This window comes from Anoplopoma fimbria, chromosome 2 (genome assembly GCF_027596085.1).
Source record: "Anoplopoma fimbria isolate UVic2021 breed Golden Eagle Sablefish chromosome 2, Afim_UVic_2022, whole genome shotgun sequence".
In the NCBI taxonomy this organism is placed as follows: Eukaryota; Metazoa; Chordata; class Actinopteri; order Perciformes; family Anoplopomatidae; genus Anoplopoma; species Anoplopoma fimbria.
This window is the reverse complement of record NC_072450.1, coordinates 7,874,800-7,891,755: the sequence shown is the minus strand read 5'-3', so window position 1 is coordinate 7,891,755 and position 16,956 is coordinate 7,874,800. Positions and strand designations below refer to the sequence as shown.

The window sequence follows — 16,956 nt, the reverse complement described above, 5'->3', positions numbered from 1 at the left end:
AGAGCTCGACACACTGAAGCTCAAGAAAATAAATGCAAATAGACAAAAAGAAAATCAAAGACACATCAACACACACATGTGAGGTCTGACAACCAAATTATAATCAGTTCAACTTTGAATCCAAGTGGATGTTCGTGCCAAAATTGAAGAAAATTCCCACAGTGCATATCTGAGATATTGTGTTTTCAATAAAGATACAGACGTACGTCAACATAAAAAACAGCAATAACGGCTGTCACGGCATGAAAACAAACACATCTTGGACCACATACAGAAAACATCCAGCCCTTATTGAGAATAAATTCCCAGGAACTAAAGGACTACTTAAAAATCTTCAACACATGTGAGGCTTAACAAAAAACAATGTAAATCCAGATTGATTGTTTTCTTACAAAATCTGCAGTTTAAACATTATTTTGTTTACTATTCATTAATCGTAAGTACAAAAGAAAACATGCTGTGGTAGTAAGACACAAATCCCTCTCTGCTTTCCTAGAATGTATGCAGCACTCTGTGGTGCACTGTGGGAGCAACCTGCCACTCAAAGCTGGACGGGGCCGTGGATGGGACCAGTTGTGGAGTAGACAAGGTGAGTCTTTCATTTAATGATCATTTAAAGGGAATGAGACATGCAGTTGTTTTTTTGTTGCCGACAACCATCAGTGTTCAGTCGCTAAAGGGAACGGGCTTTATCATGGGAGTCTTTCTTATTTGCAGTATTTATTTTTAAACTGAGAATTCTAAGAATTCCGTTCCCATCAATGCTTCACTGTTGTTGTTGTTGTTGTTGTTGTTGTTGTTGTTGTTGTTGTTGTTGTGCATATGACAGCGAAGAACTTGAACTTGAACCAGATGCCTCAAGGCAGCAGGTTGGAGGAATGAAATTAGTGACTAATGTAGCAACACAAACTACCGTTACACGCAAGTGATAAAACGTAAACAATATCTTCTCAGCTCTCATAAAAAGTGCATAGAAAAAATATACAGTACATGTAGTGATATTGAGAGATACATAATGTATCAGAATAGAGTACAAACTGTTCTGTCTGTGTTTCAGACAACATGGTAAATGCAAACCTTAAAATAACTCACAGTTTGTTTAAATGTATTTAATAATTCAAGCTTTGCTGTATTTTACTAGTGGTGTTTTAGTGGAGAGTGTGTGGTGGTTGGACATGAGCCAGAGAGTGTAAACGGCGGCTGGGCATCGTGGAGCGAGTGGTCGGCCTGTTCGAGGACGTGTGGGGTCGGAGTCAAGGGCGCACAAAGAGACTGTGATAACCCAGTGTAAGTTTTAGTCTTCAGCCAAAAACACTGCAGAAAGTTTTTCTTGTTTTTAACTATTGTTTTGCAAATTAATTAGTATCGTTATCCTTTATATGCAAATTATTAGACTTAAATACATGTTTAACGCAGAGCCATTGGTAAAAGGCTGTTTAACTGTACTAAGACGTTACATTTTCAGGCTTTAATGTTTTATGTAGTCTCTTTGTGAGAACATCCAGAGATGAAGCCTTTTTGGGCAATACATGGACAGATAATGATTGACATTTAGATAATGGAAGGAGCATGGGGCAATAACTTATTTCACACATTTCATCTATCTTTAGATTGCCAGTGAGAGACAGTAGAAGGTGTTGTGTAATCTATAAACAATAAGGTTGATGTAATAAGCAAAAAAATCACATAGATATCAAATAATCATGTGTTTGTTGAATGATTTAATGCACAAAATTAATTAATTACAATGAATTGATTAATCTAAAACGTCTCCTCTTCACTCATTTCCCATCATATAACAAATGTTTTGAAGGTAAGAGTCAATGAGCAGAACTGAAATACTGTCTTTGATGAACCAACAGACCTAAGTACAGAGGGAGGTATTGTTTGGGAGAGAGACGGAGGTACAAGATCTGCAACACCACCCCGTGTCCTCATGACCTGCCCACCTTCAGAGACGTCCAGTGTGGTCACTTCAACACCGTGCCATACAAGGGCCGGTTCTACAAGTGGGAAGCGGTCATCAACAGAGGTGAGCAGAATAAACTTTTTGGGGCTGTGATATTACTTAGGTAAAGTTAAAAAAAGCACCTTTGGTTTTCGTTCAGTATTCATCACAACTTTGTGTCTCAACTCTTTTCAGTCAGCCCTTGTGAGCTGCACTGCCGTCCTCTGGATGAACATTTTTCTGATAAAATGCGAGACGCCGTTGCTGATGGGACGCCGTGCTACCAAGGCAACAAAAGCAGAGACGTGTGCGTGAATGGCATCTGTAAGGTATCAACACTGCACCTACTATTGCAGATATTTCTTTGTTGTCTCCTCTTCAGCATTTGACGACATTCACTTGATCATTCCATCCTTGTGTTTCTCAGTCATTTGCATGTTTCGGCTTCGTTAGTCATGCAGTATATTAACTTGACCATCACTTGGTTTTCTCTGCAAGCGAGTGTTGAACATTTGACATTCTGCATGAAAATGAGCTTGTTGATAGAAAAACATCGTGGCTGTTATCTCTCTGCTCTTGCGTATCACCTGGGGCCAAAAATGCCAGTCATTGATACAGACGTTGTTTGGATACTGAGTAGACAGCAATCACAGACTTTGTGGCTCTGATTTCATGACATTTTGTGACATTTATGTCAGGAAGCCACATGTGCTCCACCTTTTTACCTGGAAACCCATTTTGGGTTTTGAAGGGGTGTCTTTACCATTGAAGATCAAAGCTCTATTTTTCAAAATGATCATCCTTAGAGGTGCTAAATTCGAAATTGAGAGAATAAATATATTAGAAAACAGCTACTTGCCACAATATGTAAATATAGAGTGGGTTTATGTCTACCTGAGCAGAGAATGAAGTCACATCCTTTCCTCGTTCTTGACAACTGTACATTTTTTTTATTTTTTTTATATAACTTTTTTTTTTATATATAACTCACCCGTTTAAATTATACTAAGGCTTAAAGTCAGGCATAATTAAAGAGCGTTGCCACTTAATTATGCACACACAGGACACCAGCTGAAATCTATCAGTAATTAGAAAGCAATCCTGCCCCTTGTCAGTGCAAATTAATATCAGCTGGTTCAGTCCCAACTGATGGCCTATAAAAAGGTGTCTCATTACCAAGGTGTCACACAAGAAACATCTCATGATGGGTAAAAGCAAAGAGCTCTCTCAAGACCTTCACAACCTTATTGTTGCAAAACATCCTGATGCAACCTTATTGTTGCAAAACATCCTGATGGCATTGGTTACAGAAGGATTTCTAAACTTCTGAATGTTCCAGTGAGCACTGTTGGGGCCATAATCCGGAAGTGGAAAGAACATCATTTCACCATAAACCGGCCACGACCAGGTGCTCCTCGCAAGATTTCTGACAGAGGAGTGAAAAGAATTATCAGAAGAGTTGTCCAAGAGCCAAGGACCACTTGTGGAGAGCTTCAGAAAGACCTGGAATTAGCAGGTACAATTGTTTCAAAGAAAACAATAAGTAATGCACTCAACCGCCGTGGCCTGTATGCACGCTCACCACACAAGACAAATGATGTTGAAGCTCATTTAAAGTTTGCTGCAGAACATTTAGACAAGCCTGTGAAATACTGGGAGAATATAGTCTGGTCAGATGAGACCAAAATTGAACTCTTTGGATGCCATAATACACACCATGTTTGGAGGTCAAATGGCACTGCACATCACCCCAAAAACACCATACCAACAGTGAAGTTTGGAGGTGGGAACATTATGGTGTGGGGCATTTTTTTTTTGCATACGGCACTGGCAAACTTCATGTAATTGAAGGAAGGATAAAAATCTGCTGCCATCTACCAGGATGATGAAGATGAAACGAGGGTGGACATTTCAGCAAGACAATGATCCCAAACACACAGCCAAGGAAACTCTCAATTGGTTTCAGAGAAAGAAAATAAAGCTGCTAGAATGGCCCAGCCAATCACCTGACTTGAATCTAATAGAAAATCTATGGAAAGAACTAAAGATCAGAGTTCATAGAAGAGGCCCACGGAACCTTCAAGATTTGAAGACTGTTTGTGTGGAAGAATGGGCCAAAATCACACCTGAGCAATGCATGCGACTAAAAAAAAAAACTTTAAGATGGCGCCAGAGGTCGGCAGCCTGTCGCAGCAGCTCTCTACCAGCTTTGCTACTTTTGTATTTTTTCTACTATTTTTATTCGTTGTTGTATCTTTATTTTGTTGTATAGTATGTGTATTTATTGTCTGTGTCTGTGTAGTTGAGCTGCTGCAACACTCGAATTTCCCCCATGGGGATCAATAAAGGAATATAATAATAGTTTCCCCATACAGGAGGCGTCTTGAAGCTGTCAACAAAGGCTTTTGTATGAAGTATTAAATAAATTTCAGTAAGCGTGTTCAATACTTTTTCCCTGTCGCATTCCATTTTATTACACATAACCTAATTTCTGAACTTATTTGTTTTGTTTTCTTTGTATGTATGGATTACTTGGGTTGTTACCGACATCTGGTGAAAATTTCATGTCCATAGCACCTTTAGAAATATATTTACAGAGAAAAATGGTGACGTGTTCAATACTTATTTTACCCGCTGTATATATATTGTTCTCATCCTATATTTTGAATTATGATCTCGTAGGACTAACCTTTTCTTCATTTCGATCACATACTGTACCTTTAATAATATAAAGGATTACTTGGATTTTCACTTACATCTCCAGTCTTATCTGAACAAGTCAGGGGCAGATGAGATGAGGTAAGGTGAGGCAGGGCTATGTTCTGTGTTGAAGGGATTATTAAGTCTTTATGATGGAAAATTTGGCTTTGATATTCCGTAATCGCAGCATTAGCATGTTATCTTATTTTGACTTTGTTGTGTTATCACTTTAAAGTTTGTTCTAGATAATGCATCGTGGAGTTTATTTTGATGCATGTTGGTCTGTTGCAGAATTTAGGCTGTGACTATGTGATCGACTCCAGCGCTGTCGAGGATCGCTGTGGGGTTTGTCACGGTAACGGCTCCACCTGTACAACTGTGAGGAGGACATTTGAGGAGACTGAAGGACTTGGTATGTTTCTTAATAACTGTGTTTTAGCAATCGACCACTTCATGGAAGATATGTTGACATGGATGACACTTTAAAACAAATCTCCCATTTGTAAAAGTCTCAAACTCTCCAAGGTGGCATTTTCCTCCTCCGTCTTCTCCACTATTTCTAAACTATGTATCAGGTAACCTTCTCCTTCAGTTTCACTAACTGAAAATGTGATGTCCTTTAGGCTATGTAGACATTGGACTGATCCCAGAGGGAGCCTGGGACATCCGCATTGAGGAAGTGGCTGAAGCTGAGAATTTCTTGGCGCTACGAAGTGACAACCCCAACAAGTATTTTCTGAATGGTGGCTGGACGATTCAGTGGAATGGAGAGTACAAGGCAGCCGGGACGGTATTCACCTACAAGAGGACAGGACACCTGGAGAACCTGACGTCTCCTGGGCCCACCATGGAGCCACTGTGGATTCAGGTCGGATTAACAACTTAATTAAATGCTCTGAGTTTACAATACTTCGAACAAAAAGCCAAACCAAGTACGCCAGATGTGGTGGAAACACAAACGCCAGAGTGCTGCATACATTCTAGGAAAGCAGAGAGGGATTTGTGTCTTACTACCACAGCATGTTTTCTTTTGTACTTACGATTAATGAATAGTAAACAAAATAATGTTTAAACTGCAGATTTTGTAAGAAAACAATCAATCTGGATTTACATTGTCTTTTGTTAAGCCTCACATGTGTTGAAGATTTTTAAGTAGTCCTTTAGTTCCTGGGAATTTATTCTCAATAAGGGCTGGATGTTTTCTGTATGTGGTCCAAGATGCGTTTGTTTTCATGCCGTGACAGCCGTTATTGCTGTTTTTTATGTTGACGTACGTCTGTATCTTTCTTGAAAACACAATATCTCAGATATGCACTGTGGGAATTTTCTTCAATTTTGGCACGAACATCCACTTGGATTCAAAGTTGAACTGATTATAATTTGGTTGTCAGAGGTCACCCTGACCTCACAAACCAGTTCTTGGTTTGTGATTACTCAAGAATTCATATGCTAAATGTGACAATTTCATCCGAATGATTAATAGGATCAAATTATGAAGTGATGACAATTTAGACACTATGTTTAAGGTCATTCTAGGTGGTATTGTATCTATTTCATACTGTCTTGTGTGTTACAGCTTCTCTTTCAGGAGAGCAATCCAGGAGTCCGGTACGAGTACACAATCAGTCAAAATGTCTCAGAGGACAATGACATCGCTGCGTCCGTTTTCTTCTGGAAATATGGTTTATGGACTGAATGCAGTGTGACCTGTGGAGCAGGTAAGAGAACCAACTTGAGGTTTTGCCATTGATGGGTTTGTAGATGGACTGAGGCAGAGAGAGCGAGAGAGAGGATGGTCACTTGAGAGGAGAGGTTCAACAGAAAAGAAGTTTCACCAAAATGAGATTCACAATATGAGTAGGACTGGCCACTGCTATTATTGTGTGTGTGTGTGTGTGTGTGTGTGTGTGTGTGTGTGTGTGTGTGTGTGTGTGTGTGTGTGTGTGTGTGTGTGTGTGTGTGTGTGTGTGTGTGTGTGTGTGTGTGTGTGTGTGTGTGTGTGTGTGTGTGTGTGTGTGGTCTACATGTAAATCTGTTTGCGTGCTCGTTTGCCTTGAATTGCCCATCAAGGAATGAATTTTGAATTTAACTTGAATGTCAGGAAGCCAAGCTGAAATGTGTGATGGAAATTCACAGCATTGTATAACAATGCTTAATAACGCTATGATTTTGGGGAACTCCGACAAATTGGAGCTCTACTTCTTTGGGGCTGCATGTTCTCATGGCGTTTATGTTCACCAGTAAAAATCACACCAGAAAGAATCCCTGCTTGACTGCTGCTACTCATTTCTCTATTCAGCTTTACACCTCAAACCCGCTTCCATCCTGTTTGTGAGGGTTCACCACATCAAAAACGTAAAGCCATTTTATGTTCTCTAATTAGACAGGTCAAAACCCTTTATCTTTTAATTGTATACTCGTTCTATAAAGCTTGACAGACAGCTATTCACATAGTATTTGTCTTTTTCCTTTACATTTCTATAGAAGCCACATGTTATATTGAAGAGTTTGCAGAGAAAAGAAAACAGCTGACCGTGAACAAACGTTGGTCACATTCTGATTTCTCTTTCTGTGAACAGCTTCATATGCAATTCCAGTGTTGCTCAAACATTTGCATTTCATTCATGTGCAAGTTAAGATTTGATAATTGGATTAAGGAACTGTACAAAATCTACTGAGCAGAAAAGGACGTGTCAGTTGTAAAGATTGAAGAAGTTTTTACAAGTCAACACTAGACATATTTAATTTGCATGTTCTACAAATCTGTTTCAAGCTGTTTATCAATGTGGTTATGATTTATTTTCACGGATGTATCAGAGGAGCTGCTGGTTTTGACCTGCATGATTGGACTTGAAGATTGATTAGGGGCTTCACAGTGTGTATGTGACGAATATCGGATTTGAAAGCTTGTCCCATGTGGCTGAACAGTAAACCTATTGAAATGAGCGTTGCATAAAAAATAATTAAAGGCATTTTCAAATATGATATCCATGCGTGACAGTTGAAACAAATGCTGAATTTGATAATGTTAAGGCTTGAAAAAGAATCAAACTGCACACACATTGAACCGGACTCTGATGTTCTCTTTTCTGCAGAGAAACACATGCATACATCTCTTTTAATACAACCAGCTTAAAAAATGTCTTGACTGATATGCTTTATTACTCCAAAAATACATAGTAATACATACTGTGTACTGTATATATGTACTGTGACGTCTCTCTTGTTGGTTGAGTATTGTTATGGAGTTTTATACAGACATGTGGTCACAGTGTGTGGATGAGGAGACACAACCTCCAGTTCACTGCTGAATAGGAGAATTGGCACTCCTTAAAATAATTGTAATTAAGAGTGATTATTTAATTAGCATCATACTACTTTGCATCGGTCCAAACTGGTTTTCTGATACAGTCACTGTATGATCATCAGGATTATCTTAAACATGTTTACTTTGAACAGCTAGAATCAGGACAGCTTTCATTACGGACAGCAAACAATTTCATAAATCATTTTTATCCAGTTCATCTGGTTTCAGAGAGGGAGTTTATCTGCAGTTCATCTCCAGCTCCTTGTTGCACTCGTCTCTCTAACCATATAATGTAACTAATGTTCTTTTTTCCTCCATTTATTTACCTCTCTGTCCATAATGGAGCATATTTTTGCAAGTCTTTGATGTTTTCTCCTTTTGTATTTACTCAGTTGTTCAATGTGTGCTTTTTTCTGACCGTCAAGGCTAAAGGCCTTTGTGGATTGTTCGTAATTTTAAGAGTGCGCGGACTAGTCTTTGAAGGTTTAAAACATTTCTTAAGAGTTTCAGAGCTTTGGAGCCCAGAGAGCTGTACACGGGTCTGTTTTCACAGCAGTGTTCCAGAGTTTTTTGTAAAAAGGGAGCAGTACAGCATTAGCATTGGTGGTTAGAAGTACCTGTTATGATAGACGTTACTGAATGCAGTGACTACTGTGTATTCTATAAATAAGTTTTGATGCAAACAACTAATTTTAACCTCATCTTTGTCTACACTGGCTTTAGCACTTAATTGCTACAGTACAGGGGATAGGTGCCCCCTTTTTTTTCTTTACATGACATCAGATTCCTGTTTCCCTGTAAGTAAACAGGTCCACTTTCTGACATAATTACATCAGCACACATCAAGCGAGAATACTTGTCCTGTTTCTGTTTTCCAGGAAAAGTGTTTTACCCACATTTAAAATGCATTAGACCAATATATCTACCACAGTGTGTAATCACAGAACAATATAAATTCAAGTGGATGTTGAATGTAGAAAACAAAGGCCATGTCATCAACATGGCTTCCAGTTTTTTCCTGCATGTTTCCTTTTGTTATCAGTTCTATAGCCGCTGAAACCAAGTTGTTTCGTGTGCTCCTAAATTCTTAGGATTGGTTAAATGCAGTGGATAAATGTTATGTATTTGATGATTAAAATTAAGTTTTTATGTTAATTTTAAAAAGGCGCATAACTTCAAAACGTTGTCACGTACCATGAACATTTTGTCGTAGACTTTGCACTGTGTGTGATGCATGCAGATGTGGACACATGTACCTATTTGCAGCTACTGTGAATCCGCGCTTTTTTCTTTCTGTCTCCATCCGGGCTTCAATCTGACATAGCTGTCTTGTCCTTCAAGAGGTGTCTCTGGAGATGTAAATTGACTCAGGCAGAGGCATCACAGAGGTAAAAGGTGTCACCTGCTCTGAAGGGGTGGAAATAGTATTGATGGAAAAAGGTATTAAGGGAGGAGATTTAACAGACAAGTCCTTTCATGCACTGCTTTGTGCAACGCTGTCTGGAGAGGAGATTTATTTTTGTGTATATATATATCCTACCAGGTGCCTTCCAGGTACAAGGCTATTATTATTATTATGACTAAGATGAATTTGAAGAGCCAAAAATGTGTTTCTGCGTGTGTGCCTAGTAACAAAAGTTTATCTCCCCTCTCACTGGTATTCCAGGTGTTCAGAGGCAGATTGTTCACTGTGTGGAAAAGACAACTGGGATAGTGGAGCAGCACTTCTGTGACCCTTTAACCCGGCCCGACCATAACCAAACCAGCTGCAACAAGGATCCATGTCCAGCCATGTGAGTTTACCCTCCGGACATTATATAGAAAATGACACCAGCAGTATTTACTGACACACACACACACACACACGCACACACACACACACACACACACACACACTCAGAGATAAGAAACGTGTTGTTCAACCTTTGCAGGAGCTTTGTGGTGTGTATGGGAGAAAAACAATCTAAGCTTACAAACCACAAGTTACTGTAACGGAATAATGTGAAAGAAACGGTATTGCCAATAATCGTGTCCATGTGATAGCTGTTTTGATAACAAGGATTACATACGGTGTTGTTTCTTTCAACTTGGGCTTCAGACCTGTCTGCTTCACTTTGATTGCTCCAAATGTCAGATACATGGAAGGCCATGTGCCATTGTGCTACTTTAATCATATCTTAACGCAGCCTAGAACTGTCAAAATGTCAAAGTTCAATCTTCAAAAGGCAGTGGAAATAGTGAGTAAAATGCAAATGTGTGCAGATATCTGATAGATATCAAATTTGATATAAATATATATATTCTCTGAGCGATGTGCACTTTGAAAGGCTGAAGGATTGAAGGGTGAAGGGAATCAACATTAATCAGTGACAGATAAACTGTTGTAAGAATAATCGATCTCCATGTCCACAGCTTGAAGATGAAGTATAAATATCTATTTTTTAGCAATAGGCATCCAATATATTGATTGGTTTGTGCCCGTTGTAAGAGAACAGCAGCAGTATTGATGTGTTTTCATTGGAAGATCAGATACATTCCTGCTGTTAGAAATTGGTAATTGTATTTGTAATTATTTGTGTGTAATTGTTTTATAGTGTGTTATTGTGTTTGCACTTTAGTGGCTAATTAAAAGCCTCAGATTACTTTGCATTAAACCAAGAACTATGCGTCTAACAGGCATTAGCTCAGCACTTTAACTACACCGTTAAACCAGACAGAAGTGTTTTTCCTTTAAAAATGTTACACTCAATCTTTTCCACCATGTGTCTCTATTAACGTCTTACAGAGTTAGAAATGTGATAATTTTCACTTTTTGGCCTTTTGCTTGTAACAGTGTAGTTGAAGTAGCTAAACTTGTGAGACATTTTGACTGGCAGAAATCTTAATATTAACAATAATATTAACCAAATGTGAGACATAATCTGCTCCTGATGTTCTTCAACAAAAAACACCACAGCTTCCCAAGGAAATACAGGGAGATTGGATTCCCCGTTTTATTTGGACTTCAGTATTGTTTTTGGTGCGTGAAGACACAATATGGAAGTTGTGTGCTTCAGGGCGATAAAATTGAACTCGCTGAACTGGCAATATAGCTGTAAAATATTGTCATTTTCCTTCACAAGTGTGCCATTAAATTGTAAATATATTTGCACCTTTTCTTTGTAGCTGGTGGGTTGGGGAGTGGCAGAAATGCTCGGCGACCTGTGGGAGCTCGGGCCTGACTAACAGGACAGTGCTCTGCATCCAGGCAGTGAGTGCTGAGGAGCAGGCAGCCCTGCAGCCCAGTAAATGTGAACACATACCCAAACCTGAGTCCTTATCCTCCTGCAACACACACATCCCCTGCCCAGCAGACTGGACCACGAGCAGCTGGTCAAAGGTGAGTCTGAAATGGTGTATGGGTTTTTTTGGTGTCTGCAACTGTGCTGCTTGAAAATGTTTTTTGTTCTCCATGAATTCTTACAGAAACTTTCATATTTTTCTGAAAAAGGTCTTTCTGTGAAAGTTGGAGTTAGATTATTTAGTGATAATGGAGGCAGTCGTTCATGCTGTGATTGTCTAGTTCTTCAGTTCTGGGCTATTATTCATTCTGGCAGCGTGGGCCACAAGACATTTTTCCATCTCAAGCTTTTTTAAAATATAAAATTGAAAGATTAGACTGACATACACAGACAAACCCACATTGTTAGAGCCAGCATAATATATTGTTTAAGATCGTGACCGGAGTAACTAGACAGAGGTCATGTCCTTTGAATTATTTTTTTTGTTGAAGCCAATTTAATTTTTTAAGAAACTTTTCAGAAATGTTTTGGAAAAAGATTTATGAACTTTATAGATGTGTCCTCAAACTGAAGCGTGTGTATTGACAGCTTTTTGTGTTTGGTGCTAATTAGCAGTGAGAACATGCTAATATGTTTGTTTCAGTCCTGGTTCCGTCTCAGCTGTTAGGATGTATGGCCAAGGAGCTACAAGAATCCGATTTAGCTATTTTTGTATTGTACTTTATATTATATTGTACTTTATATTATATTGTACTTTATATTATATTGTAGTTATACCCTCAATTTTAAAGAACATTTTAAAAGCTTTATTTTTTTAAGCTTGGCCTAATCATGATCTGATGTTGTTTATTTTCTCCTTCACAGTGTTCGCTGACTTGTGGAAGCGGCGTACGTCGCCGTAATATCACCTGCTCTAGAAACACCGGTGTTGACTGTGACCCTCAGAAGAAGCCTCTTGCTTTTACTACCTGCAACGTCCAGGACTGTCCACTAGTGGTGGATAATTTTGGAGGCGTCGACTGGTCTGGAAGTGGCTGGTCGAGCAAAGAAGTGCTGAATGAAATCAACTCCATACCTCAAGTCAAACCCCCTCCCAAACACAGCACCACCAGAGCCCAGCCAAGAAATAGTAATAATCACCTCGACATCGTTGTCGAGGGAGATTTTCACTATCACAATAACCTTGAAAATATCGATCACTCTCCGGAAAACAGTGTTCAAGTTGATGATTTTTACTACGACTACAATTTTATCAACTTCCATGAAGACTTGTCGGATGACTTTGACAGCGAGGGGAAGGATTCGGGGGACAGTCACGGATCCAAGCCGACCCGCAGAGTGGAAGAAAGTGAAACCACAAGAGCTCCTTCAGACATTTTTACATCTCCAAACGCCACCGCCTACACTTTGAAAACTGACGAGGTACAGAACACAAATCTGGGTAATACAAAGGATAATGGAGATGCAGCAACAAAGGAGTCAATGCAAACGAATTTTGAAAATTTGAATGACCTTCTGTCTGAGGATTATCTTCTTCCTGTGTCCACCACTCGCTCACCGCTGTTGTCTACATCTCCTTCACAAACACTTGAAGAGACACGTGAGGAGGATGTGTCCTGGCCTGAAAACATTAGCACAACACATAGTCTGGTTTCCACAACGGAAGAGCCTACACATGATGTGAAATGGGAGCAATATGGACAGGAGGCTGAAAATAACTATGACATTTTCTCTGAGGATGTCACTGTGACTCCGAAACATGCTGCTTCCTCCCCCGCACACATAACCAATATCAACGCCACATCCGTGAGTGATCAGGAGACAGAGGAACATGATGATTACAGCTACGGTGAGAACTTTACACTAGGTCCGGATATCCCTGCAGACCAGGTAGATGTAGAGAGTCCAGAACCTGATGGCTCTCCCACGCCAACAACTATAATTCAGGTTCAAACTGAAGTCCAGCTGGACCAAAGTGCTTCAGAAATACCTCAAACAACCAGTCAATCAACAACCACGTTCACATTGGAGGATCTGTACTTGGATCAGACTCATTTTGATAGAGTTTATGCCACTAGCGATGTTAATTCATGGGATACAGACCTTGACCTCAGTACAACCTCACTTCCTGCCTCGGAGGCCTCCACTCCTCCCCCAGTTCCCGATCTTCCGGTCTCAGGTAACCGAGAGGCCTCTAGTGACTCCACGCAGTCAACTGGAACAGAAACCATATCTCCCACAATCCTTGAGGGATTCACTCAGCCTTCTACAGCTGATTTCCTGCCAGCTACATGGAAACAGATACCGACACAACCCACCTTCACTGAAAGAACTGGAACGTATTCCGCATCTCAAGCGCCATCGTCGGATTCGGCTGATTTTGACTACAACGAAATAGTGGTTCCCCCGATGGTGAGGAACAGCGGCAGCACTGATCAGAGCCCCTCATACCGGCTTCCGACAAATGGGGTGCCCACTCCTCAGCATGTCACTACACCAGTACAACACATGGAAGCACCAACAACTGCTGAGCCCATTATCCCAACCCATCCACCTCTTCTTTGGCCTCCTCCAGTGCCGACATCTGCCCCAACTTCAGCCTCCACACAAGTCGCTACTGCTTCCTACTGGGTCACCGGCAACTGGAGCGCTGTGAGTGTGCATTTTTATCCACACGTACTGGTGTTCCACTTACACCGTGGGATAAAGCACAGCTGTGTCCCATTATTTTTGTCTCCGTCTGCTTTTATTATGCAGACACAGCGTCTAGTTTTGGTCCCTGCGCACATTTTTATTCTTTGGAGAGTCCGTTTGACCTGAAGCTTATGTCAATTTATGTAATGAATTTTTATGGCACATTTGAAAAAAAGGTTGCTTCTGTACACCCCTGTGATGCTGTACATACAATTTAGAGACTTTGCATTTATTTGATTGTAAGGGAAAATAAGGAGAGTGCTTAAAGCCAAAAACATCTCTGAATTTCACATGACTAGCATTGTTATCTGTGAGGTCTCTTGTGCATGCTGGAGCTGTTTGTGCATCCAACCCTGTAGTGTCCTCATTTGTTACTACATTTTTTTTGTAGTGCTCCACCAGCTGTGGTCTGGGTGCCATCTGGAGGACTTTGGCTTGCAGTACTGGCTCTGACTCTGACTGCGATCCTGCCAAGAGGCCTGCGCCAGCCCAGAGATGTTACCTTCGGCCCTGCTCCACATGGAAAGTAGAGGACTGGAGTAAGGTGAGACCACACTTATAAATGTATGAACTTTTTTTTCTTCTTTATTCTCTTTAAACAACGTGGTTATAATACAAGACATACTTTACGCTATCTACTAATTACTAACTACTAACAGTAGCAAAGACAAGACAAAAAACTAATAAATAAATACAAATACAAATTTAAGCAGGAACAATGTTATAATAATTATGTAATAACTTTGATGATCCTTTTGCTTTTCCTCTAGCGCCATCATCAGATAAATATTTCACGCTGTCAAAAACTTGGGTTTCGTGCTAGTGAGCAAATTTTAGCATGCAAGCTAAACTAAGATTGTGAAGGTTGTAAATTATCATTGATGTAAACTTAACTCAAAGTAATACTTTGCAGTATGTGCTGCCTCACAGAGGTACTTGCATGGCTGTGGACTCAAATAATACTGATCATTTTGAGAATAATGGGCCCAAAACAGTACCTGATGTTTGGTCTTGAAGGCATCCATCCATCACTTCAGCTGAGTTCAGATTGGTGAAGCTTTTTGGATGATTGATGAAACCAATCAAAACCAGTTGCCTCAGACGACCTACTACTACTACTACTACTACTACTACCACTACAACACACTAATAATTACAAGCTCCAGCAGCTCTGAATAACAATCCTGCCATGTCTTCTCCCAGTGCTCCAAGAATTGTGAAGGTGGCATTAAATCACGAGAGGTCCACTGTTTTGACCTGCGGAATCAAAGGCCCCTACGACCTTTCCACTGCCGGGCCATGTCCTCAAGGCCACACACCCAAACGACCTGTAACCTTCAGCCATGTCTCGACTGGTACACCTCCTCCTGGGGACAGGTGAGTAATTTAAAGCGACTAATGTGAGTCATTAAGGAAAAATGCAGTGTTGTATTCTTTGGTTTTCTGCTAGAAAGGCATAATTCCACTCAGAGAATGCCTTGGGATTTTTCTAATTAAATTGTGACAAGAGTATTAAATAAAAGTCAGAACATTTCAACACTGTATCAAAAGCACCAATGACATAACATGCTCTTAAAGGATTTAACCACAGTTCATTTTCTTTATAGTACTACACTCATCTTTCAAAGCATACCTTACTGTAGAAGGTGTTTTGTTAGATCTTTGAATGCATTTCTTCCTATCTTTCTGGAAGCTATTTCCATTCATTTCAGAGTGGACTTTCAACCACGCAATAATTATGGAACAAAAAATACTTTTAAATTGATGGATTATGTATTTCAAACAAGCGCCAAGTCTCTGCATCTTGATTTTAATGTTGTGGAAGTTCAGAAAATCCATTCTAAACTGTCATTGGCAGTGATGTAAAGTATACACAATTTTCAGTGCAATGGTAAGATAAATATGATGATCCTATGATCCTTTAATAACACCCTCAGAAACATCTTTATGCATACTGATTCCTCCATGCTCAGCAATCAACTCAGTCAAGGCTGTAGGCTACCAAATGCAAAGATTGAATAATGTCTTTCATTGTGTGTGTGTGTGTGTGTGTGTGTGTGTGTGTGTGTGTGTGTGTGTGTGTGTGTGTGTGTGTGTGTGTGTGTGTGTGTGTGTGTGTGTGTGTGTGTGTGTGTGTGTGTGTGTGTGTGTGTTGTTCAGTGCTCTGAGGTGTGTGGGGGAGGAGAGCAGCAGTGTATGGTCACTTGTCCAGAGGAAGATCGATGCGACGAGGACCTCCAGCCCAGCAACATCCAATCATGTAATAGCCATCCGTGTGCTCAGTGGCTAACAGGATCATGGGGACAGGTACACACACACACAAACACACACACACACACACACACACACACACACACACACAAACACACACACACATTTGGTATTAAAAATCCTACTTATCTTTTAGTATTCTTACCATGTGTCACAAAAATGATAATATATTACTTAACTGTGAGTTGTAATTATTTCTTCCAAAATCCACATTATCACTCCTGATCCATGCGGTTTATGCCCAGTCAAACAGCTGCATGCAGATGTTTCATGCGTGAAACATGATGGGAATTATGACCAGTATCCAAAATTTCCGTTCCTCCCTCTGTCTGTTGGACATGATTTCAGTCAACAAAGACGGGTCTTTTAGTATTTGTAATCCTTAAATTATATCATCAGTGGCAAAACAGCCCCTCTAGAGTCTGAAAGTCATTACTCTGCACACAGGCAATCAACAAACATGCCCACAGCCTCATATTAATGCTATGATTACCATCGATAATCAATGAACACATTCAAACACAAGCACGGCGTGATGCTTACAAAAGCAATTGCTATCAAACTGTCTTGAAATATGTCCAAATATGTCTAAATATTCATTGTTGCTGGATTTGGCTGACACTATGTAGCCTAATAAGTCTCTAACACGGCCAATTTTCAAAAAAGCCTTCAGGCTGATAGCCGATAAGTTTCAAGATTTCAAAAGACATTTTGGCAATCTAAAACGAGGGAAATCCTGACATAAATCAGATTTT

At 40.0% G+C, this 16,956-nt stretch overlaps 1 protein-coding gene across 1 annotated transcript in view; it reads left to right on the top strand.

Moving 5' to 3' along the window:
• Nucleotides 1-16,956, top strand: part of LOC129102433 (A disintegrin and metalloproteinase with thrombospondin motifs 7) — a 62,659-nt gene that overhangs the window by 33,027 nt on the left and 12,676 nt on the right. Inside the window, exons 10-23 of the mRNA XM_054612582.1 lie at nt 497-589; nt 1,142-1,287; nt 1,863-2,032; nt 2,144-2,277; nt 4,940-5,060; nt 5,272-5,516; nt 6,225-6,366; nt 9,622-9,748; nt 11,121-11,334; nt 12,101-12,836; nt 13,122-13,888; nt 14,322-14,474; nt 15,134-15,307; nt 16,091-16,237. Of these exons, the coding sequence (XP_054468557.1) occupies nt 497-589; nt 1,142-1,287; nt 1,863-2,032; nt 2,144-2,277; nt 4,940-5,060; nt 5,272-5,516; nt 6,225-6,366; nt 9,622-9,748; nt 11,121-11,334; nt 12,101-12,836; nt 13,122-13,888; nt 14,322-14,474; nt 15,134-15,307; nt 16,091-16,237 (3,369 nt within the window). The remainder of the gene's footprint in view (nt 1-496; nt 590-1,141; nt 1,288-1,862; nt 2,033-2,143; nt 2,278-4,939; nt 5,061-5,271; nt 5,517-6,224; nt 6,367-9,621; nt 9,749-11,120; nt 11,335-12,100; nt 12,837-13,121; nt 13,889-14,321; nt 14,475-15,133; nt 15,308-16,090; nt 16,238-16,956) is intronic.